We start from the raw sequence: 25290 nt of genomic DNA, 5'->3' as shown, positions 1-25290 counted from the left end.
CTAATGTTAAAATGTGAAGAAAAAGCCAAGTGAGCTTTGGCTTGCTTTTTCTGTTGATACAAAATAGTAAAAATGGACATATTTCAGGCATAATCACAAATGGTGATTAATCATGATTAATTAAATAGTAAAAGGTAAATGGACTTGTACTTATATAGCACTTTTCCTGTCAGTTTGACCCCTCAAAGCGCTTTACACTACATATCACATTCACCAATTCACACACACATTCACACCTCGATAGGCACATCAGGAGGCAACGTGGGGTTAAGTGTCTGGCCCAAGGACACTTCCACATGTAGTCAGTGGAAGACTGGAATCAATCTACCTACCTTCTAGTTGGAAGACATTTCAATGGACATTTACTGGAGAATAAATGCCAACACAATATTTTAACAACATATTTTTGGGAGACTTGTCCAGTAATAACTAATAATAATATTTTCTGCAAATATAAATAAATATGAGTGAAGTCTGACTATTTGACTTTTATTATGCTGGTTTTTTCAAAACAAACCTCAAAATTCATGTGGCAGAGATTAAAATGAATATAACTCTGTTATCAAATATCAGACATGTTCAGTAGCTTCTGTGTTTATGATGCAACATTTCATTTATCCTCTTTATTTAAGCTCAAGCTGCTCATTTCACATCTTTTAGGCACTTGGTAACATATTAGTTAGTTACACTTTAATGCAGCGTTTCTCAATCCATGCCCTGCATGTTTTAGAGGTTACTCTATGTCAACACACCTGCATGAAATGAACGGATCGTTAACAGGATTTAAAAGAACTTGCAAAGCTCATTAATCTGAATGTGTGTGTTGGAGTAGAAACATGGCAGACATGAGCCATGAGGACCTGGATTGAGAAACACTGCTTTAATGTATGCAGATATGTGAATGCAGCAGAACTGGAAATATGCATCATTATTTAATATGATATGATCAATCCTCCATTTATATTAATTTCACCTGGTTAGAGGTCATGTTTTTTTTTTAAATGTATTGTTCTATGTTTATCTATATTTATGATAATTTTATTCTTATATTAAATTAGTTTTAGCAGAAAAAAACTGTTTTTATTTACCTTTGTACATGTGTGCTGGTGTGTGATATTTTTGTAAAATGTGCAAATAAAAAATGAAGCACATAGTTTTTTAAGGATTAAGATACATTATGAATTCAGATCACTTTGGTTTTTTTAAAATGTTGGAGCTTTAATAAGTTCCTATTTTTAACAGTAATTAATTAAATTGTTTCCATGTGTTGATTTCTTTTTTGAATTTGTGTTAGCATTAGTTGCCATGGTGATAAATCCTAGTTAGCAGTGAACCAGCATCTTGATGTAAATATCTGAGCTGAGCTTCAAGTTTCATCATTAAATCACAAACACACCAGTTCTACTCTGTAGTTGTACAGGCCCACAGTAAGGACCAAAACTTTTCTTATGTTCTCTAACAAAACCTTCAAACTGAAGGAAGTTGTACTTGTATTTTTACATGTCGGTGGATGAACTCACATTTAGTCGTCTCAGGGATAATAAGAACCATCATCTGACTGAGGTAATGAGCATATTGCAAAAGAAAAGAGTTTCATGTTGCAGTCAGGAAACAGTGACAGACAGAAGCTCTTTAGACATCCACAATGTCACATCATGAATCATCATTTTACACATTTACTGACTTATTTATTTTTCTATATAGTGATTTGTGTTTTTCTGTATTTTGTGCATGTGGTTGTTATGATGTTGGGTGCCTCTTTTGGCTATTCATTGTTTAAGATATACTATCTATATGAGATCACGTAGAAACCTTTAAATAAGAATCCAACATGTTTCAGGATCAGCAGGACAGGAAGTGTAGACACACACTAAACCATGCTGTGTTTAAAGGAAGGAAGCTTTGTGTTAAAGCAAGTTAACAAAGAGAGAAGTTAGAAAAATCCCACATTTATTATTTACACTACTCATGTTTTAACTTTGGTTTCTCTGCTGGTCTTGACTTCTCTCATGGTTTACTTTCATTTTTCTGTCTTTGTAAAAGGAATTTGTCAGAAGTGTGAGGATTAGTTGAGAGGATGGGACTCATTTTATTCTGTGTGCTGGATTTATTCTGTAAATATGACATGAGGACTTCTTCTGTTTAAATCATGGATATTAAGGAAACTGGATCAGATGAAATTAGGTATCAGTCATTTTCACCAGTGTCTGAGAATCTGAATGAAGAATTTGGGTGTTTTGTAGATGGGATTTTGTAATTTAAGTTAAATATCTGAGTTAGAATTTATGTTTTTTACCATTATATGTGTTTATGTTGTACTTTAAACAACTCTGGTTGCAAATGTTGATCCTTTGTTCATTTCTGTTGTTTCTACCTGGATTGCAGGGCTGTATACACTCCTCTGCACTGGACACACTCAAGGTGACACACTTTAGTTTTTCAGTTATTTTCTTTGTAAATGAATCTCAGCCTGTTGCCTCACTGTTAGACACAAGCTGACTTTTTTGTGGATTATCAGATAATTTCATTGTATATATCTACACAGTGTGTCGGCTGGCAAAGTGAACGCAGGTGTTAAACATTTGTTGTTGTTTTCTAGGAGCTGTTCTGACCATTGATCCTAACTGGTCGACTTTTTATACTGGAGAGTCTGTTACCTTCATATGTGACATGAAGAAAGGAACAAACACTGACTGGGAATACAAAATCCTCAAGGATGGTGACAAATTCATTCCCTACAACTCACATCCACGCTACACATTAACACCTTTACATATAGGTTATAAAGGTGAATACCAGTGCTGTGGTCTTCTGAAGACTTCACATGATTCAAAGTGCAGTAATAAGATCTTTTTAAATGTTCGGGGTAAGTCCTCTGTTCTTTCAACATGACTAATTTTACTGTGACTAACATTTTTTAAGCTGTACATATGCACATCTTTCTTTACATGAACTTTAAATGTAAGTGTATTTATACATTTTGTTAGGAAATCATGAAACTTGAGGACCAAACACGATTTAAAAATGTTTTTAATGAAAGTGACACATTTCTGTCATGTTTTGTTGAGTCATGTAAACTGAACACTTTTAATATTTTCTGTTTTATGTCTTTGCAAATTGTTTGTGTTTTTGGACGATACAGCAGATAAACCCAGAGCAGAAGTGACAGCAGGAACAACAACCATATCAGTAGGAGGCAGCGTGACACTGAGCTGCTCTGTGGACAACTCTGCTGGATGGAAATACCAGTGGTTCAGACGAACCTCACACACTTCTGAATATCACCTTAAAACTAATGATGAACAAAACAGAACCATCAGTGTGTCACAGGGAGGAATCTACAGGTGTAGAGGAGAGAGAGGAGATCCAGCCTTTTACTCTGATATGAGTAATGATGCCAGTATTAATATAATCTGTGAGTTCTATTATTTTATACAAAAACAAATTATTTTATATGAAAGTTACATGTAATATTTTCTGATGATATTTCTGTTTGTGTTTTTCTGTTCATATCTATGGAAACAGTTTCCAACCAGGTTGTTGTAACACGACAACCTGACTGGCCTCAGATTTTCAGTGGAGAGAAAATCACTCTGACATGTGAGATCCAGGGAGGAGAAACCACTGAGTGGATGTGTGTATGGAGACATCTTGGGTCAATTATACCGCAGATTTCCAGTAAACAGTTTACTTTCACTGTCTCTGAGCTCAGCAGTGGAGACTACCAGTGTCAGTGTGAACGCAGAGATGACTCATATTCTTCAACAAAGTGGAGTGAAGCCATCAGACTGTCAGTATCAGGTCAGTCATGTTTGCTGTGTGTTCTGTCCAGATTAACAAGCAAACTGTCACATAGAAAAGAAACAAAGAACCTTAATTTGGCACAAGACTGTCGATAACCTGCAGCGAAGGAGAGACTGGAGAGAGTTTAAGTAAAGCTGAGCACAGGTGAGGATAGGGAGCAATCAGGGAAGCCCAGGTGGAACAAATGAACCTGATTAAGGAAGCAATCACTAGAGACCTGGAAGAAACATGAACCATGACAATTAAATAATTACTACAATCCGTATGAGCAGCCAGCACTTCTGTCCAAACAGCAGTAAATCTTCTTTGTAGACAATCTCTCTGATTCCTGAAATAATGAATCATCAGGTGAATATGTAACCTTCTTCTTCAGCACAGCTTCATGCTGCAATATTAATTAACATAAATCATATCAGCACCTCCTCAGTAGAAATAAAATCACAAGAACTGTCTAATAACCTAACACACTCACGCAAAATTCTCCATTTTAAATCAGTTATTTTTATATTTTCTTTGTTCCACTAAATGCCATGAGTTAACGGTAAATTATCAGATTAAATGGTATGAAATATATTTCCAACACATGACAGGGACATGACAATAAATATGTATTTTACTCAGTTTTTACTAATAATTCAGAATTCATATATCATCATCTCACCAACCGCCTCCATGGTGATAATTTCTGTAATAAAAGCAGCAGATGTGACGACTGAAGTTAAACAGCCAACATTGATGAAGAAACTCTGATAAAACTGATGATCTGGATAAAAACACATTTTTCCTTTTATCATTGAAATGTGAGTGTTTGTGCAGCAGCATCACCCAAAGTAAACACCTGCTGATAAAATACATCACTGGCTGTTTCGCCTGGGACGTGCCCCCTCTGGCTCCTGGGACCCTGGACCCTTCACTCGGATCCTTCCAGGATGGCACGGTCCCTGGCAGGGCCAACGGCTGCTAATCTTGGCCCACTGGGGCAACCAGATTATTATTCTGCTTTCTAGGATGCTGGACAGCACAGGTTAAAAAAATAAAAAATTAAAAAATAGAGATGATGGATGTATGGGGCTTGTCACACATTCATTAACTGCATTAAAATATTAACAAAATGAATTAAATAAATTAGTTACCACTGTTAATGCGTTAATTTTGAGATTTTCCCGATTTTCCAGATTCAATTTTCCAAATTAACATTAAGTCATATCATCATATGAATAATAGAGTCCTGCTGTGAACTTTGTTTTGAGTCTTTTAATGAGAGCAGGAGAGAGAAAAGCTATGGACTGGTGGCTGATAGTTGTCTGTAAATTTTGATCTTTATAGAATATTAAGCTTTGATTAATACTCAGCCTGTGTGTGTGTGTGTGTGTGTGTACTTGCATGCAAGCATAGGTGTTATTTATTATATATACTGGCTGATTTCTGGATCATGCGTCAGCTGACTCTTCCTCGGTCAGAAGGATAGACAGACTCCAGTAGTATGGTTCAGTTGCATTTAATGCAGAAGATTCGGTAGGTGGGATGTGTGTGTGTGTGTGTGTGTGTGTGTGTGTGTGTGTGTGTGTGTGTGTGTACTTGCATGCAAGCATATGTGTGCAGTATATGAATTAGGGTGGCCTGGGTGCATTTTTAATGCTGTGTTTATTCTCAAGTCCATCCATACAGCCAACCGGCTGATCTCTTCCATCCTTCGTTTCCACGTCCCACCATCATAACAGAGAAATGATGGATGTATGGGGCTTGTCATGTCATGCATGTGTTAATGGCGATAACAATTTTAACGCAGTTAATTACATAAATTATTTAACTCCTTTAACACATTATTTTTGACAGCCCTAATTGTTATATTTTGTTAAATCAGCTCCCTGTATATCTTACCTGATACCTAACGGTGTTTCTTTAGGACAAAGCTGGATCTCATGAGAACAATTAAATTTATTCTATTATTCTATTACTGTTATAATTTTAATCCTTGGTGGAGCTGAACCCAAAATCACACATCTTAATATCCAAATGAAGGAGAACAAACTTTTTGACATTTGAGTAATTTCTTACAGATTTAAACATATTTTAACGAAAAAAACGACTCAAATATAAGAACTTATAAATATAAGAATCGTGCAGTTATGCTCAAGGTGATATTGTTCAATCAAATTGTGATCTTGTATATAAACAATACTAAAAAATAAAATAAATAAATAAATGATATGCACTGCCTCTAGCACTACATGACATCACCTGGACCCACAGCAGCATAATACCACTTAATTATGACGTCCCATCTTGTTTGAATTCTTACCTGTGCTGTTCTTACTCTCAAATGTAAGTCGCTTTGGATAAAGTGTCTGCTGAATGACTGTAGAATAGAATAGAATAGAATAGAATAGAATAACTTTTGTTCTCCTTCATTTGGACACTGAGATGAGCTCCTTTATTTGCATTTTAATTAAACAGTTTATCTGAACGATTGTAGATGTTTTAAATATATAAAGAAATTTTAAATATAAAATTGATAACATTTGTAGAGAAATGTTATTCAGAGTTAAGAGTCAACAAGGTCCAACATGTTTTCATTCAGACAAAATCTCTCTTCAACAGAAAAACCCCGGCCTGTCCTCTCTGTGTCTCCATCATGGCTGAGTCCTGGATCCTCAGTAACTCTGAGATGTGAGATTAAACCTCCGTCTGCAGGATGGAGGTTCTACTGGTATAAAGCTGTTCCTGATCTGTTAAACAACAGCTACAGTTATGATCTGCTGCCTGGTAGCACTGCTGGGACTGAACATGATTCCTACATCATTCATGGACAAACACACACAGCAGGATGTGTGTATAGAGCTGAAAAAGTGGACCGTGTTTATTCCACTGATCACAGTCAACTCACATTTGTCTGGTCTGAAGGTCAGTTTGAATGTCTGTTTATTGCTTTCTGTCTCCATTAACCCTGACCTTGCCTACTGGTATCTGTGGTTCTGCACTTTTAAGTTCAAGCTTATTCCAAACATCTTATCCACTAACAGCATTTAATACTTTCACTCTGAAGAATTTATATAAATATAAATTTACTTTCAATGTTTTTTGTAAACTTATTGCAGAGTATATTTTTTTACAAAGTTTGACCTTTCATCATGTTTGTTTTTCAGATGTTCATCCAGCAGCGTCTCTCACAGTGAATCCTGACAGAGTTCAACACTTCACATCTGACTCTGTTTCACTGAACTGTGGAGGAAACTCTGCTGAGTGGAGAGTGATGAGGTTTACAGAAACACATCATCTGTCACGCTGCTCCTCCTGGGGGAGAATGACTGGATCCTCATGTAACATGAGCATGAACTGGTACCACAGTGGAGTTTACTGGTGTGAGTCTGGATCAGGAGAGTTCAGCAACACAGTCAACATCACTGTACAGAGTATGTTATGATGCTTTGTTTTCATTTTTAAGTTTCACTTATCATTAATGTCATTTCCATATAGAAATGGATTTTCAGTGTTTGTCTCGTGATTACATCCTATGATTTTGTGTTTATTATTGCTAGATTAATTCCTTCTGTGTTCAGCAGATTAAATATAAATCCATTCTTTAAATAAACTACTCTCTCTTCCATCACCACAAAGCAGCATCAAACTCTTGACTGTAGGTTTTACTTCATTCACTTCATCTCTTCACAAAACTATAGAACAATAAATATTTCTTCTTCATTCCTGCCTGCTGCTGTCAGGCTTTACAATACTTCCACCACCACCTGCCCTGGACAGACCACACTCAGAACTAGACTGAACCACTGCCACACCATGTCTAGATCTGTGTAAACATGTATGTGTGTATATATGTATATACAGGACATGTGTATGTTTTTAAATACACATGATCAGATGTCTGTGTTTAATGATAAAGAGTTTATTTACTTCTCTATAAATCAGCTTTTTCTGAATCTCTCCACCAGCTGATCTCTGACTGAACTTAATATCCACTGACTTTTCTTTACAGATGATGATGATGGCGTCATCCTGGTGAGCCCCGTCCATCCTGTGACTGAGGGAGCTTCTGTCAGTCTGACCTGCAGACTGAGAGAACAAAACACACTTTCCAGTGTTTCTTTCTATCACAATGACACACTTCTCCAACATGATGGCAGAGAGGAGCTGAACATCTCTGCAGTGTCACAGTCAGACGAAGGTTTCTACAAGTGTCAACATGCAGGAAAGACGTCACAACAGAGCTGGATGTCAGTTACAGGTGAGCAGGATTAAATTATCATACATTTTACTTTGTAAATCATTTTTCTGCTCAAAGCAGGAGAAACAAAAAGTTTGTTGATGAGTTTTTACTGTAGATCTGGATTTTTTTCATTGTGTTCAAGCTTGAAATCACATTTATTTTTCTGGAAACACTGAGAGAATTATGTTCTAAACCCTTCATATAAATAACATTATTACTTTCTGTTGTGTTTCCAGCTGTGTCCAGACCTGAAAGCTCTTCATTTCCTGTGCTGTTGATGGTTGGATCAGTTATTGGAATCATATTATTGATTTTCCTGCTCTTGTTGTGTCTCTGCAAACGGTCCAAGGGTGAGACCTTTTTTACTCTTTAATAAACCAAATATTCAGAGTTATTCTGATGTTATACAACAAACCAGCAGTAGAACAAAATGACCTACAAAGTCCTTTAACAACTAATGTCTTTTTAACAGATTTATGCTGCATCAGGTCTGTACATCATTCTTTCATTTAACCCCATCTCCAACATAAATCCTCATTATTTAACTTTTCTGTGTTAAACATTGTGTATTTATGATGTTTTAGGTGGATCCAGTCACAGAGCAGCAGTCAGAGCTCCAGTTCACATCCTGGAGTCAACCAGAATGAAATTAACCAGTACAGCTCTCCTCTCCACGGTCAGGACTTACACTTTTTATTTTACTAACTTTTTATTAACCTTTAAAATCGACGATCTGATTAGAATAAGAATAAACAAATAAATAAAAATGAAAAAGTTCAGAAAACAATATTTTTATAGAATATTCCATGTTTGTTCCAATCATGGAATAACCATTATCTCCTCTTTTTTCTCTTTTATTTCCAGTAGATGATGTTTGTCTCTATGAGTCGATCAAACCCACTGAAAGGAAATAAAATGTAAAAATGATGTGATTTCAGAAAACTTGTAACAAGTGACTGATGTGGAATTATGAAATGTTTCAGATGCAGATGAATCCAGAGATGGCACATACTGTCTTATTGAACTGAAACATTTTGGGAGAAAGAGTGAGTTACACCAACACACACACTGTTTAAAGGAGGAAAAACAGCTCTGAAGGTTTTGAGCTTCGTGTGTTTTAGTGGATGAATGTGAGTGTGTTAACAGGGAGGCATCATGAACCAGAGGAGAGTTGTGTTTACTCTGAAGTGAAGACAGGAACTGCAGGTACAGTCAGTGTTTGGACTGAAACGTTTTATCATGTCATCACGTCAGCTGTTTATACACACATGTCAAAGACATGATTTAAATAAATAACACACATTCATTTAGTTTTCTTTAGTTTTATCATTCAGCATCTTAATTATTGATTAAATTTCAATCAACACTCGACCCCCTGAAGGATGGTGTGTCATTGTGTTACACAAGGACTCCAGGGAGGCAAGGGAACGTTAACAGGTTTATTCAGTCACTGGTATTCTGAAGAGAAACATACAGTTACCGATACACGTGAGGAATCTGGGAACGGCGAGGGAGTGAGTCCATTAGGTGTGAGGTTTAAGGTCCAACAACGAGTAACTGAACTGGTGGAGTATATAAGGACCGGAGAGTCAATAGGGAACAGGTGTGACTGGTTGGGTTAATACTGATGAGCAGGATCAGTACCAGGTGTGGAGAATCAGGGGAGTGCTGGAGGAGTGGCTGAGTGACTGTAACACATTGTTTATGCAGCTATTAATAATTATAAATTCATCAGTCAGTGTGTGTGAACCTAATTATGATCTTTTTATTATAACACAACAGTTCAAATATAATAATCAGAGTTGACTTTAATGCAGCGTTAAACCCTGAAATAGATGATTCATTATAAAATCTAAAAACTAACTCAACAGATGTAATAAATCAGGATATAAAGGATTGTGGTCTCAGCTGTAGTTGGAGAAAATCTCACCCATTTCACCAAAAATACCCTTTTCAACTGTACATCAGTCACTTATTCTCCTGATTGGTTTATTTCTCTAGAAGTAACACATTAACAGCTTTTGTAAATCAAACTACAACAAAGCCAGAAATCTCTGCATCAGCTGGATGGAAACAGGTGAAGCAATTATCAGAGAAAAATCATCTCACATTCATCACATAAATGAAACAAAGACGTGGAGAATAAGATAGAAGGAGGGATGGGGGATACCAACGTTCTTTCATTCCTCCCACCGTCCAAAGACATGCATGTTCGGTCTCTTGTTGGCTCTAAATTCTCCCTATGAGTGATTGTGAGCCTGAGTGGCTGTTTGTCTCTCTGTGTTGGTCCTGCAATAGACTGGTGACCTGTCCAGGGTGTACCCTGCCTCTCACCCGCTAGTTGCTGCGATAGAGTCCAGCTTCCCAGAAACCCTGAGAAGTAATGCTGCTCCATGTAACGTCAACATTAGAGTTTTTTCCTTGTTCTAAGTTTTTCTGTTTTCTTTTTCTGCTACTGTTGTTTTGCACTTGATCATCTACACAGTTTCTCTGTAAATACTGTCAGTCATTTGCATTAAACAATAATAATAATTAAAGCCGCAAGCGGCATCCATCGGGTCCGAGCGTCCTGAACCCCGCCACGTGTCTCACACACCTTTTCCTAGCATGGTAGGTAACATGGTAAAACACCCAGCTGAGAATCTGAAATGTTGATTTACCTAGTTAGCATTTTTTGCTTGCATGCTAATTTGCTAGCTAACATGCTATGTTGCCATGACAACAGGTGGTGTAATGTGTTAAGGACCCAACAAGTATGAATCCTGTCAAGTTTTGTGCAGTTCCCATGTATTCCTATGGAGATATGAGCAAACCGTGTTTCATGGCGAGAAGGCTTTTTTTCATGGTTGCCACGGTAACACGCTTTCTCCTATTAGAAAGATTTGAATATCGTTTGGTCCCCAACTTTTAAGGAAGGTTCCCACCAAGTTTGGAGTCAGTCGCACGAATCCCCTCAGACCAGTTCGTTCAAATGGCAGTGAAATCCAAGATGGCGGGCACCCCGTTGCCATGGCAACAGGTGTTCGATTGACTTCTTTGCTGGACTTGGGGTGTTACACGTATGAATACTGTGAACTTTGGTGCAGATCCTATGTATTTCTATGGAGATATGAGCAAACCGTGTTCCATGGCGAGAAGGTCATTTTCCGTCAGTTGCCACGGTAACACGCTTTCTGCTATTAGAAAGATTTGAATAGCGTTTGGTCCCCAACTTGTCAGGAAGCTTCCCATCATGTTTGGAGTCAATCGCAAGAATCCCCTCAGACTAGTTTGTTCAAATACGATGTGTGTAAAGTGCAAAAAATGACAAAAAAAATGGCCGCACACGGCAAGATGGGGGGCATGCCGTTGCCATGGCAACAGGTGTTAGATTGAGTTTTTTGGTCGACTCATGGTGGTACACGTGTGTGCCGAGTTTCGTGTTCCTACGTCAAAGTAGACTTTTGGAACCCCATTCATTTGGGGATTTTTGGGGTGTCTAGGTGGCGCTGTTGAGCCAATTTTGCATTGAAAAGTATGCGGACCTTAGAATATCCAAGTTACGCCGGGCTTGACATGTGTGCCAAAATTCACAACTTTTCATGGGTGTTTAGGGGGTCAAATTTGGCCTCAAAGCGCTTAGAAAAATAAACATTTGGAAAACAATAGGGTCCTTCCATACTTCGTATGGCTCGGACCCTAAAAATGAAGATTTAACATTATTGTTGCATGTCTGCTAACATGTATCTGGTTTTAGAGTCCACTCCAGTGTACGCTAACATCAACCATGAGAATAAAGGAAAAGGCAAGAGAAAAAACAAAAGTATGTAAACTCTTTGCATTTACCTGCATTTATTTTGAGTTATTCACAGCATGTAATTCATCAAATAATCTTAAAATTGTACCTCTTAAAAATCCTCCTTATTTGACATGTTGCATGTATTAACTAACAGTCTGCAGGTAACTGGTGAAGGACAATAAAACATTTTATAGATTTTTATTCCTTTTATATAAAGAAATTATATTAAGTCCATTTTAAGTCTTAAAGATGATTTTACAGGCAAATATGTGACTCAGATAATCTCCGTTCACAGGAAAGTGGAGTCCTGCAGCAGGTGATGCAGCAGTTTATTCTGAGGTCGGATTCGGAGCAGCTCTGGATAACAATGCTGCCATGTAGGCTGCATGCTGTGCTGCTTTATTCAGGAAAACGCAAGACTGAAGAAAACTCAGTAACATGCAGACATCTTAGATAACCTCATTTGTTCTTCTTCTGTGGTTCTTATACGATTCCATTATTTTTTTTTCTCTATAAGCTGGATGAAGTTTAAATCTTTTAAAAAAAAATTTCATGATTATTTTTCTGGTAGCTTCAAGCTTTGTTTTAGCAGAAAATGTAAATTGTTTTTATGAACATTTTACGTGTGTGTTGTTGTGTTTCATATTTGCAAAATATAATAATAAAAATCGAAAATGAATAATTTGTTCTTTTATTTAAAACATTAAGACATGATGAGTTCAGATCACTGAGGATTTTAAAGTGTTGCAGCTTTAATAACTTTACTTTATTTCTAATATTGAATTATTTTACTGTATTTGTTCTATGACAGTCACATGACACATATCACACTCCCACCTCTGACTGTTTAATCATTTGTTCTAATTAAGTTCAACATGTGAAGTTTCACTTGTTCAGAATGTTGCTTTGTTTTCTTTTTCCTGCAGTTTAACTCTTCTCACCAAAGATCAGACATTTTTAGTTTTGTTGTACTTCAGATGATCTCAGTGTAAATGGTTTAGATGCCATATGTTTATTTTAAAACTCAGACTGAAGCATTACCATTTAAAAAGGTTCAACTAGTCAAGTTTTATCAGTTTTTATTGTGTGTGAAGAACACCCTCGATGAGATTATATGATAAGTTAAAAACTTAAATGTGACATGTGGCTTTTGTTTTAGATGCCAGTATGCTGTATGCACAGGTGCACAGGAAAAACAAAAGCAAGTAAAGTCTCCGCCCACCTGCTGCTGCACCTGTTGTAACCTGTACCTGTTGTTCAGCCTTTGTCCAAGACAGAAATTCATATTACTGAACAATCACTGCAACATCCAACTCATTTTTATAATGAAGAACTTGTTTTCTCTTGTGTTTTCAACATACATTTGAGATTTTAAAAGAGAAATCAGTATGAAATTAGGATGTTATTGCAGACCTCTAAACTAATAATGTCATTATTTACAGGAAAATCAGCTGCTGCAGCTGATGAGATGGTTTATTCAGAAGTTACACCAAGAAAAAATTTGGTGATGAAGCAGCAATAATGTAACATTCATTAATATCACAGACGCAATTGACTCTGTTAGTGGTTAAAAGAAATTATTTCTCATTACAAAAATCCTGCATCACATGTTTTTCTCAGAAATCCATAAAGAGATGTGTACTGACCAGAATTGATAACCAAGAGAAAACATCTATTTTGATAGAAGACTGGGTACAGAATAACACAGACATAATACTTTTGTTAATAATAGAATAAGAATAAGAAAACCTTTATTAGTCCCTCAGTGGGGAAACTGCTTTGTTGCAACAGTACAGATGCTGCTTTCTGCACATCATACTGTTTTTACTCCTGACTGACTGTTACGGCCACTACTAATTGCAGGCAGCTGTGGCCGGTTTTACCATTGATTAGTGATTTCAGAGCACTGTCTGGAATGGCTGGGGCCAGCACACCTCCGTCCCCGCCCCTCTGATTGGCTTCACTATGGACCAATCAGGCTGCAGCTTGCTAGAGGCTGAGGCTAAAAAGGCTGCAGCCGTAGCCAGTCAGGAGGGGAAGCCGAAAATCGCACTGGCCGCTTTCCCTCACTTTGTGCACTGTTTGTGGTATCAGGACGAGACTGGTTAGCGCAGGTGGCATGGATGTATTATAGGAACTGGATAACGGACTGAACAATGGCGGCACGCCGATTTTTCCCAGTGGCCACTCGTGGTACTGCAACAAAAAATCCCATGGGGCCCAAAAAGCATTTTTCCCATTGGCCACAATGGTAAAAGACACGGCTGTTAAACTGTTGACAGGACGTCTTCAGCTTTAAACACAGCTAATTACTAATCTTTCTATTCAATATTTTTAATTCATGGACATTTAATCCGTCAATTATTTTTCAAAAGGCCATAAAAGCCACAGAAAAGTCTCTATTTCTCCGGTGACGTCACGGCTGTGCACATGCACTGCCGAAGCGCGGTCATGCTGTGTCGGGAGCGAGGAGGACGGCTGTTGACTTCAATATGATGGGAAAGCTGTTCGTAAAAGTTAAGTTAAAGTTAAGTTTCTTTTTTCTGATATCGAGTAACTTAATACATTTGTATTCTTAATGTTTGATATTACATGCATGATAGTTCCTGTTTTTAAACGTATTGTGACCTAAATCCTAATTAGCTCTAGGTTGTAGTTACGACCACCTGTTTAAACCACCTGATAGTGCGTTTTACTGGTTTATTTTATGTAAAGAGAGATTCAGCCCATGAATAGATCGGGGAAAGTGAGGGTGGCTTTTTTTTTTATTTGTTAATTTCTTATATTTTGGTTCACATTAGTTCACTTTTTGTTAAGTAGTTTAATCACACTGTTCACCCAGAGGGCAATAGAATTTCTTTTAATTAAAATATTTTGTCTTATGAGCTGCTATTCTATTTTCGTTAGTTCAAATAAAATATGAATAACAGTCTTGACGCATCGCTGTCAGTGATATTTTGTTATACATATACAGTTAAATATTTTGGGAGTGTTGAGCCATTTCATGACAGCGACACAATGTTGCCAAGTTAGGTAAAATAGCCTACAAAACCATTTTCAATCCCTAACGGAAATCACGATACATAAAATACATAACTACATAATAAATATAGAATGGTGATAACCCAAGTGGCCTAGTTTTCCTTAACATAGTCCTCAGTTTAAACAAAGTTTTTTTTTTCTTTGTCAATTAAAAAACTGCAGCATTTAACAAAGTGGAATCCGGCAAAACACAAGAAAGGAACATTTTAAGAGACGCAATTGATAATCTTGGTGTCATCCAGGGAATAGCAGAAAAATAAAGAGAATATGCATGGGTAGCACAATGAAATAATGCATTAACAAGGACTTCTAACATTTATTACAAAAGACGTGCCTGAAATTATTCATGAATAAAGGTAGGAATTGTAAGTCATCGTGAAAATTTGACACGGGATTATACAAATATACAATATAGACTGACTTATATTGGGCTATTACGAATCCCATATAGAAATTCATCAGATTAAAACAAACCATCATTTTAACAATTACTACACAACTTTTTCCACGTATATTATATCATTACTTTACATCGAGGTCCGATCGTGTGCCGTAGAAAATCATCATCTGAGTTTGTACAGCTCTCATACTGCAGATTAATGTCGTGACCGCGCGTCGCTGGATCAGGTCACTGGGCAGCGCATTGCTCGTTCACAGTGACGTGAAGCATGATGGGAGGTGACACTACTGCGCATGCTCTATGGGCCCAATATGCGGAAGTAACCCGGAAGCCTGAGAACTTTTTCGGCGTATGCGCTGGGTGAGCAACTTCCATAGAAATGAATGGGCCGCCATTTTCAGTCCGTTATCCAGTTCCTATAATACATCCATGGCAGGTGGTCTTGTCCTGATCTTGACAGGAGTTTTGGTAGCGTGGCTTACTGGGTGTTCGCTGTGCTTTGTGTGGATGATGCGTTTGGTGGCAGACCGCTTTGTGCTTTCCTGTGTGAGGACTTCGTTATGGTTCTGTTTAGGTTGGATTCACTGTTCTACACTCAGTTTAGTTTAAGTTTTGCTACACTTTTATTTGTTCTGTCATAGTGGGTGTTTTGTGTTTAGTTTTAGTGTTGGGCTAGGTTAGAGTCTTTTTGTTTGTGACGACGGTCACATTAGTTTATGGAACTGCTGCACTTTTGTTTGGGTTAGTTTTCACCCAGAGTTCTGTACTTTCTTTTGGTTTCACTCGGTGAGTTTTATACAGGGTTTTGTTAATTCCTTTGTGTATTTATTTCAGCAGTTCCTCTAACTCCAACACTCATTCATTTTGTTCATTTTCGTTACAGGTTTCATTCGTAGTTTCACTTCTGTACAATAAAATGTGCTGATTATTATTTTACAACTGTGTCCCAACATATTTTTTGTTGTGTCCTAGCATACCCCTAAAGTGGGTCGTAACACTGACAAGAAAACATGAAGGAAGTTACAGTTATAAACTGAGTTCAAGTCATAAAGCAAAGTAGAAAATATCTTCATATTTGCACAGCTCATCTCTATGATGACTTGTCCTCACATAATATTTCAGAAAAATCTAAATATTGGCCATCCTGTTGTACATTCACTGTGAAAATACATAATGCACATTACATTATACTTCAGTCACTTTATGAGCTCTTCAGAATCATTGCAATAAAACAAAGAAAAAAACTGAAGCACATCTTACAGAATTTGACACATTTTATCTGCTATAAACACACTAGCTCTGAGCTGAATGTGATGCATGAGGTCATTCTTGTACTCACACCTCCTTGTATGTGGTGAAGAACTGGAAAGTTGGCCCGTCAGTTTGTTCTCAGGCCCTAGAAGTCTAACAATGTTTGACACAACAACGCAATTTATTCTTTAAATTAGTGTTTTATCTAGTCCCTGCTCTGAGAAATCACATTTTTAACATTTACCATAGCAACATGGCTGAAAAACAAGGGCATATCAAATAAGAATGTTCATCTTTACAATTTCACAAAACACCCACCCAGCCCCCCCACCCCTCACCGTTGTCATGAAGGTAAACTTGACCCATTAATCCTAAAATGCATTTTTGTACCAGGCTTTAAACATGTTTATTAAAGCTGCAAAGTTAGTCTTTTTAACATGGGAGTCTATGCGGATTGATTGTTTTGGAGCCAGCCCTTAGATGAGGGGTGAACTGCAAGTTTTTTAACTTCCACATAGGTTACACATTTTACCGCCGGAGTTTGCTGCTTGGTCCAAACCTGCTGTTTGCGACTTATTTTGTTGCCGTTCCAGGGCGGCTGTGGCCTCCCTCAGCAGCTCTGCCATAGATTTGGACATGATGGACATGTTTCTGACAGTCTGTGGTACCAACACAACTTTTAAGCTCTACTCTTCTCTCATGTTCCAGTGTCAGATATGCACAGCACCCTCTACCAGTTTAGATGCATTTTCATTTTCAAATTTGACATTTCAAATTGAATTTTGGTATCTATTTCCTGGGGCATGTTTTGAAAATTAATTCTTAAATGTCATTTTCTTTATCATTTTAATTGGGTTACAAAATGAGCAGTCTTGGAGAAGAAAATGAAATGCAGTTTATATTATTTATTATTCATTTTATTTATGAGTGAAAAAAATGCAACTATATTATGAAAATGAAAAAAAAACAATTCTGTTAATCCATTTTAAATTGAAATAAGATACAGAATAGATTCCATATAAAATAAATAAATAAATTATAATAATAAATACCAGAAAACTAACAGACTCTGGGGGGGAACTCATGGTTCAGGGTCAGAGGAGCATCTCATTCCTTTATAAAATCCACCCCATCAATGTACAGAAAAGAGAAATGTTTCATTTTACATCCTTGTGTCTGAGAATGTGATCATGTCTACCTTCAGTAAATAGACAGTATCTACATGTAATCCTGAAGATTTCAACTGAATAAACACAAAAAGAAACACAAGTTGTTCTGGAGGCTCATGGTGTCCCAATGACGGATCACTCTTTTCTCTGTGTGCTGGGGTTATTCTGTAAGTACATCAAGGCAAGGCAAATTTATTTGTATAGCACATTTCATGTTCAAGACAATTCAAAGTGCTTTACATAAAACATTTCAGCAGGGTGCAGAAAGCAATACAAGTGCATTAATAATGATAATAATAAAAATAATAATAATAAAGATTAAAAAGAAATGCAATTAATTAAATAAAAACAGATAAGATGCAAGAAATAAAATTTCAGTGTGGAGAAATAGTAAAAGGCATCAACACATAATTACAATAAAATAATAAATTACATTAAAATGATTAAAAGCAAGATAAGTTAAAAAGTTTCCATGCAGATTTCATGCATAGGCGCATGAGAAAAGAAAGGTTTTTAACCTGGATTTAAAAATGTCTACATTTGGTGAAAGTTTAATCTCCACTGGCAGTTTGTTCCACTTGTTTGCAGCATAACAGCTGAATGCTGCTTCTCCATGTTTAGTCTGGACTCTGGTCTGGACTAGTTGACCAGAGTCTTTGGATCTAAGAGCTCTGCTAGGTTTATATTCTCTGAACATATCACAGATGTATTCTGGGCCTAAACCATTCTGGGATTTGTAAACAATCAGAAGGGTTTTAAAATCTATTCTGTGACTGACTGGAAGCCAGTGTAAAGATTTCAAAACTGGTGTGATGTGTTCAGATCTCTTAGTCCTGGTTAAAACTCTAGCAGCAGCGTTCTGGACGAGCTGCAGATGTTTAATGCTCTTTTTAGGAAGTCCTATTAAAAGACCATTACAGTAATCCAGCCTACTGGAGATGAATGCATGGATGAGTTTCTCTTGGTCTTTCTGGGAGACTAAACTGTTAATTCTGTTGATGTTTCTGAGCTGGTAAAAAGCTTCTTAGTAACAGCTTTGATGTGGCTGCTGAAAGTCAGATCTGAGTCTATCAACACTCCAAGGTTACGAACTTGGTCAGTGATTTTAAGAGCCCGAGTCTCCAGGTGTTTGCCAATGCTGACCCTCTTCTCTTTGCTACCAAACAGAATAATCTCAGTTTTGTCTTCATTTAATTGTAGAAAATTCTCCTTCATCCAGGTGTTTATTTGCTCCAGACACTGACACATTAAGTCTATTGGACTGCAGTCATCTGGTGACAGAGACACATAAAGTTGTGTATCGTCAGCATAACTTTGATAATTAATGCTATAGTTCTGTAATATTTGACCCAAAGGGAGCATATACAAGTTGAACAGAAGAGGTCCAAGGACTGACCTCTGGGGGACTCCACAAATCATGGCCACTCGCTTGGATTCATAGCTGCCGATCGTAACAAAATAACTCCGGCCTTCTAAATAGGACCTGAACCAGTTAAGGACCGCTCCAGAAAGTCCAGCCCAGTTTTCCAGCCTGTGCAAAAGGATTCTGTGATCTACAGCATCAAACGCAGCACTGAGATCCAACAGAACCAGGACTGATACTTGACCAGAATCGGTATTCAACCTAATGTCATTTAACACTTTGACCCGAGCTGTTTCAGTGCTGTGATGAGGTCGGAAGCCGGACTGAAATTTATCAATTGTAACCCCTGAAAAAATACAGTTGGTCTTGTGAAACAGTTGTTTTATCTGAATTGCTGAAGAGTATTGTTCAGTTATTTAATGTGGTCACAAGAGGGCGCTTTATGTGTGCTTAATGACGGAGATCCTGTCATATGTGCATTGCATGATGGGAAGGAGATGGGCTAACGATCTCATACCGAAGCTACCACGAGGTGTTACTGAGCAAGACTTGTGAACGTTTATGAGAGGATTTGGTTATATTTTCCCAGAGAGAAAGAGTGTTTTGTTTTGAGTTTTTAAAGAAGTGCGAACGCGACTGTAACCGGAGCAGATATATTTTTGTTTTACCGAGGACTCCGGTGAGTTCTTTTACATGTTACGGTGCTAAAATGGCTAACAGCTAATGCTAACGTGAATTTTCAGTTGATTATTAATATGGGATGTTCATTCTTTATGTATAAAAAAAAAAACCAATCGGAGTTGACTTTAAAAATATTGGAGAAGCTGTAATGAGTCAATATGTTGAGTTGAGTTAAAACAGAATATTTATTTTATATGGATGTTCATTTTTTTCCTGATGCCATGTTGGATGCTGTGAGTGAGAAGAACTCAGTGTGCTTAAGCAGCATGTATTGGTTTTTTTCCTCTTGGTTCATGCCGAGTGCTGGATCTACGACAAGTTAACAGCAGTCAGTTAATCGGAGATTCCGTTCGAGATGTGGCGGAATCGGGAGGATGCCTAATTCTTCATCTTCATACTCTTCATGGAAGACCACATCCGGAGGAGAAACCCCTGAACAGCGCGCAGTACTCATTCACACACACTCTACCCGGGTAGCATACACATACACTGAATAGACTTGGACTGACTTGGATTTGGACTGGACTTTGAATTGGACACATTGAACTTTGAACTTTTGATATCTGAACAGCTACAAGCTGTCAAAGGACAATTTCTTTCATTCTTGTTGTTGTATTATTGGGTTACTTGGGAGTTCTGAAATCTGAATGAGTCCGTTGTGAGAATAAACCACTGTGTTGTTTAACATATATAATTTCCCTAGCTCCTTGAGTCGAACCGGTATACATTGTTCATTGTGAATAGATTGTGTAAACCACAGAAGGTCACATATAGGAAACAACAAAAGAGAATTTACAATTAACAATTACACAGCACAAATATAAGTGTTATATCCCACACACGTTACACAATATTTCCACTTTCATTTAAAAAGTCATTCAGCTGGTGAAATACAACTTTCTCAATAATCTTGGAAATAAAAGAGAGGTTAGAGACAGGTCTATAGTTGTTCATTATAGAGGCGTCAAGAGTCCTTTTCTTTAGGAGTGGCTTAATAGCAGCTATCTTTAGTGACTTGGGAAAAATGCCTGATGCCAGTGAGCTGTTAACTATCAGTAGGAGATCACTTTCTACTGAGGTAAAAACTGTTTTTAAAAAGTCGGATGGTATCATGTCCAGAGTGCATGTTGTTGATTTCAAATGCCAAACTGTTTCTTGTAGGACTTTTAAATCAACCATTTTAAATTGCGACATGACATCAGAATTATTTCCGGGTTTTAGACACAGACTACTTTTCTTGTGTGACTTTGTGGAATTAATATTTTGCCTAATTGTTTTAATTTTTTGGCTAAAAAGGTTGGATAATTGGTTGCATTTCTCAGTGGAAAGGAACTCTGGAATTATCTGTATAGGAGGATTTGTAAGTTTTTCAATCATAGCAAACAGAGTGAGAGAGAACTGTTGACATTCCTGTTAATCATTTCAGATAAATGCAGCTCTCTGGCCTTGCACAGCTCATTGTTACAGTTATGCAGGCTTTGTTTGTACAGCTCATAGTGAATTTGAAGTTTATTTGTCCGCCATTTCCGCTCAGTTTTTCTGCATTCTCTTTTTAGGCTGGTGACCACAGTGGTGTTTCTCCATGGTGTTTTCTGTTTGATCAAAGTGCTCTTGATTCTTATCAGTGCAACAGCTTCCATTACATTCAAGACTTTCAGACTAAAATGATGCTGGAGTCCATCAACTGACTCTGCACTGGTTGTTGGTAACATAGCTATGGCCTCCACAAACTTAGCACTTGTTCTTTCATTAATGTACCTCTTCCTAACCAAGGAACAGGTTGGTTGGACATTCTGAGTGATCAGTAAATCAAACAAAATACAAAAATGGTCAGACAAGGCCAAGTCCATGACCACAACAGAAGAAATATCAACACCCTTTGAAATAACCAGGTCCAGAATGTGACCTCAAATGTGGGTCGGTTGTTTTACATGTTGCCACAAACCAAACATGTTCAATATGGAACAAATTTCCTTGACATTACCATCCGTCATGTTATCTATGTCAATGTTAAAATCCCCAGTTAAGATGAAATGGTTAAAATCAGTAGAGATAACCGACAATAATTCAGAAAATTCATCAATAAAATTTGCACAGTGTCCTGGACGTCTGTAGATGATTAGAAATAGGATTTTAGGAATGCCCCTTAAAATAAAACTAAGATATTCAAAAGAAGTAAAATCACCAAATGAAATTTCTTTACACTGGAATGAATCTTTAAATAAGGCAGCTTCTCCTCCCCCTTTCCTCCCGATTCGACATTTATTCATAAAACTAAAATGAGGGGGTGCTGTTTCATTAAGAACTGCAGCACTTGTGTCTTCTGTTAACCATGTTCCTGTCAGAAAAAGAAAATCTAAACTGTGAGAAATGATGAAGTCATTAACTAACAGTGACTTGTTGGACAGAGATCTAACATTTAGTACAACTAGCTTTATGAAGTTTACACTGGTCTCTGTTGTATTCTGAGTTATACAAGGTACAGTTAACAGATTAGATCGATTCACCCCACAAACTGACCGTGTTCGATTCCTTATTTTACTAACTAACACAGGAATCCTACTGGGTCCAGGCTTGATCTCAGAACAGCTGTCAGTAGTAGCAAAACTACAGCAAGGACCCTGAACGCATCATGGCATGTTATCTTTGTTGTGAATTCTGCTGCTCTGGGAACCTCCTGCACCTCCTCCCGTGCCCTGCTCGATCAGGACAGATGATCTAATAGGAGGATGAGGAGGGGGAGGAGGGGGAGCACTGTATTTCTTGGTAGATGGTGGTCGCTGGTTCAGACCTGGATAGAGACATCCTTTTAAGACCTTGGGTGATGTGGAGAAGAGGGTCTGGTGAGGGGGGAGAGCTGGGAGTTGTTCGCTTCTCTGCTGTGTCCTTCGCTGTTATCTGTACACTCATGTTTGGGTTTTCCGTCCCAACAGCATGATGCAAGTGTGCACCAAGTAATCTGCACCCAGTTAAATTTGGATGCACGCCATCAGGTCTGAATCACTCCTTACAGTTCCAAAAGATATTGAAGTTATCAATGAACTTTATCCCATGGGTGATACATGTGTTTGATAACCATGTGTTCAGACAAAGAAGTCTACTGAAAAGTTCAAGTCCTTTACCCGCTGTAGGAATGGGTCCTGAAATGTACACATGGTGTGCTCCCAATTGACACAGTCTCTCCAACAGCAGAGAAAAGTCTTTTTTCAGGATCTCAGAGCCAATTTTCCTCCTCAGAATATCAAAAGACCCTGTGTGGACAATAATCTTCATACCATCTGGATGTGAAGACAGAATGGTCGGCAACATCTCTGTCAGTTCCCTGACTGATGTATCAAAAAGTGTTAAATTTTCCGTCTTTGCCATCCTCACATGCTGTGTTATAGAGTCCCCAATCAGAACTGTGTCTATTTGTTTTTGTGTGGAAGCGCCGATAGCTTCTCTAGTCCTCCTGTTTGTGGAATTTTGGCCTCTCCTTCTGTTCTGGTTAGCCCTGGGCTGAGTTTTAGGGCTATTTCTTGAATTTTGATATATCCTTGCATTACATTCATCATCATTCATTTTAATATGACTCAACACATCATATTTATTGTGCAGTGAGACTTCAGGTGGTGGCGTGAGTGCTGGAGCTTAAAATTTCCTGCTGGATTTACCTCTGCGACGAACAACATCAGACCAGGTTCTGGCCGGGGTTGATGACTTTGGTCTGGCACCAACAGTGTTCCAGAAGGAGAGATCAGTCTGATGGTCCGGTTTGGGATTTTCCTCAGCTATTCCAATGTCATTTGAACACATCCAGGGAAGTGTATCAGCCAGGTCTGTAGCGGGAGGCTCCACATTCGACATGCCTTCACGTATGAAGATTTGATTCAATCCATTTGACAACTCAGTAGCATGTACAGAAGCTACTACAGAGTCAATAAATTCTTCATTCACACGAATGTCTTGCAATGTTTCAATCCTCCTCTCCAGCTGTGTTATCCTCAAAGAAAGTTGCTCACACTTAGTGCAGCTCACTGATACTGCAGGGTTAGGAGACATCATTCCACTAGTTCTCCGATAGCAATCAACTAAATTTATCAAAAAATATATCTGTTCCAGTGATTTATAAGTGACTAGGAGTCCTTGTTCCTAAATTTCTTGCCAGTAAAGATAAGAAAAAAGAAGAAAAAAAGAAGAAAAATGCAAGCAGAAAGGAGAGCAAAGCAGGAAGCGTCCGCACGGCAGCAAAGCAGGAAGTACACTCACCAGTACAGTAGACACCACCCAAGCGGCAACAGAGGCTGTATCAGACAGCGTCTATAAAAAGGTAAATGACATTAGCACAGCCGATATAGATGAGCACATAAACAGAAAAAGAGAAACCTACCAGGCTAACGGCAGCAACAGTGACATAGCCGAAGCAACGAAGCAGCAGGAGCACAGCTTACCTGTACCTGGTTGTTGCGGCGCTTAAATGCTACGGCGTGTTAATGGGGAATGCGGAAGCACAACGGGGGAGCAGGGCTCAGCCTCATACGGTGGCTGGCAGAGGACAAACAACTGCTGGCCATACAAGGATAAAGGGGGAGGCAATCCTTCAATCCAAACTATCACCAGACAACAAACTGCTACACCTGTACAGAAACACACCAAAGAATTTCCTACAGCTTTGAAAAAAAAAAAAAAAAAACAGAGCTGACAAAGTTCCTAAATAATTAAAAAAAAATACACAAAATATATCACAACAATAAAGTACCAGATACTCAGTCAAAAGAAAAAAAAAATCTCTTAGTGTATAAACCCACTGGACAGCTCAGTGACTGTGTCAGTATGCAGAGGATGAGGAATAAGGAGTGATCATTGATGAGGAGTGGTGATTGAGATCATGTAAATGCAACCAGGTCTCTACAGAGGCTAGAGGCAAACTAGGGCAGCCCAGAGACCCGGGCCATCAGCAGTAATCCTAGAGCATGAACCCAAGCCACCCCACATCGAAGACAACCCCGGTCTCACCCAGAGGGTGGCAGAGGAAGGCCCAAGCCAGAGCCCCCCATGGTCACGGGGCACAGGCCCTGGCAGGCCAAGATCTGCAGCCGTCTACCCCGCCAGGCACATGCCATCCAGGGAGGCCATAGCGAAGGGCCCAGGGCACAAGGACCCAGAAGCAACTCCTCCCCAAGGCAGAGGGCCGGCACCATGCCCAGGAGGACCAGGTCCCCCAGACAACCACCCGGCATGGGCCAGCACCCACCCCGAGAACCAGTGTGTGTGTGGCCATTTAAAACTCCCCATTTTCAAAAGTTTATAAACTTAAACCAGCTGCAACGCGACTGCACCTTTTTTGCATATGCCTATGGCAGGCAGAAGAATAAGTAGTTCCTACCTATCCTGAAAGTTTAGTTCTATAAATGTTGGTAGCTATAGGAGGAATAGATATTCACTATTGGTCTTTACATCATTACTATGTATTCTTCTCAGAAAAGCATATCGTAGGCCCGTTCCCACTTATTTATTTGTTTCACCTGGACACCAGCCCAGTAGTGGTCCCCATTGAGAATCCTCTTGAACCTCCAGATTAGCCGGTATTGCTCTTTATGT

At 38.3% G+C, this 25290-nt stretch overlaps 1 protein-coding gene across 1 annotated transcript in view; it reads left to right on the top strand.

The window, feature by feature from the left end:
• Positions 1 to 25290, top strand: part of LOC121639980 (titin-like) — a 618411-nt gene that overhangs the window by 312173 nt on the left and 280948 nt on the right. Inside the window, exon 20 of the mRNA XM_041985600.1 lies at positions 11763 to 11828. Within this exon, the coding sequence (XP_041841534.1) occupies positions 11763 to 11828 (66 nt within the window). The remainder of the gene's footprint in view (positions 1 to 11762; positions 11829 to 25290) is intronic.

This window comes from Melanotaenia boesemani, chromosome 5 (genome assembly GCF_017639745.1).
Source record: "Melanotaenia boesemani isolate fMelBoe1 chromosome 5, fMelBoe1.pri, whole genome shotgun sequence".
Taxonomy (NCBI): Eukaryota; Metazoa; Chordata; class Actinopteri; order Atheriniformes; family Melanotaeniidae; genus Melanotaenia; species Melanotaenia boesemani.
This window is presented reverse-complemented; position numbering and strand designations above follow the sequence as displayed.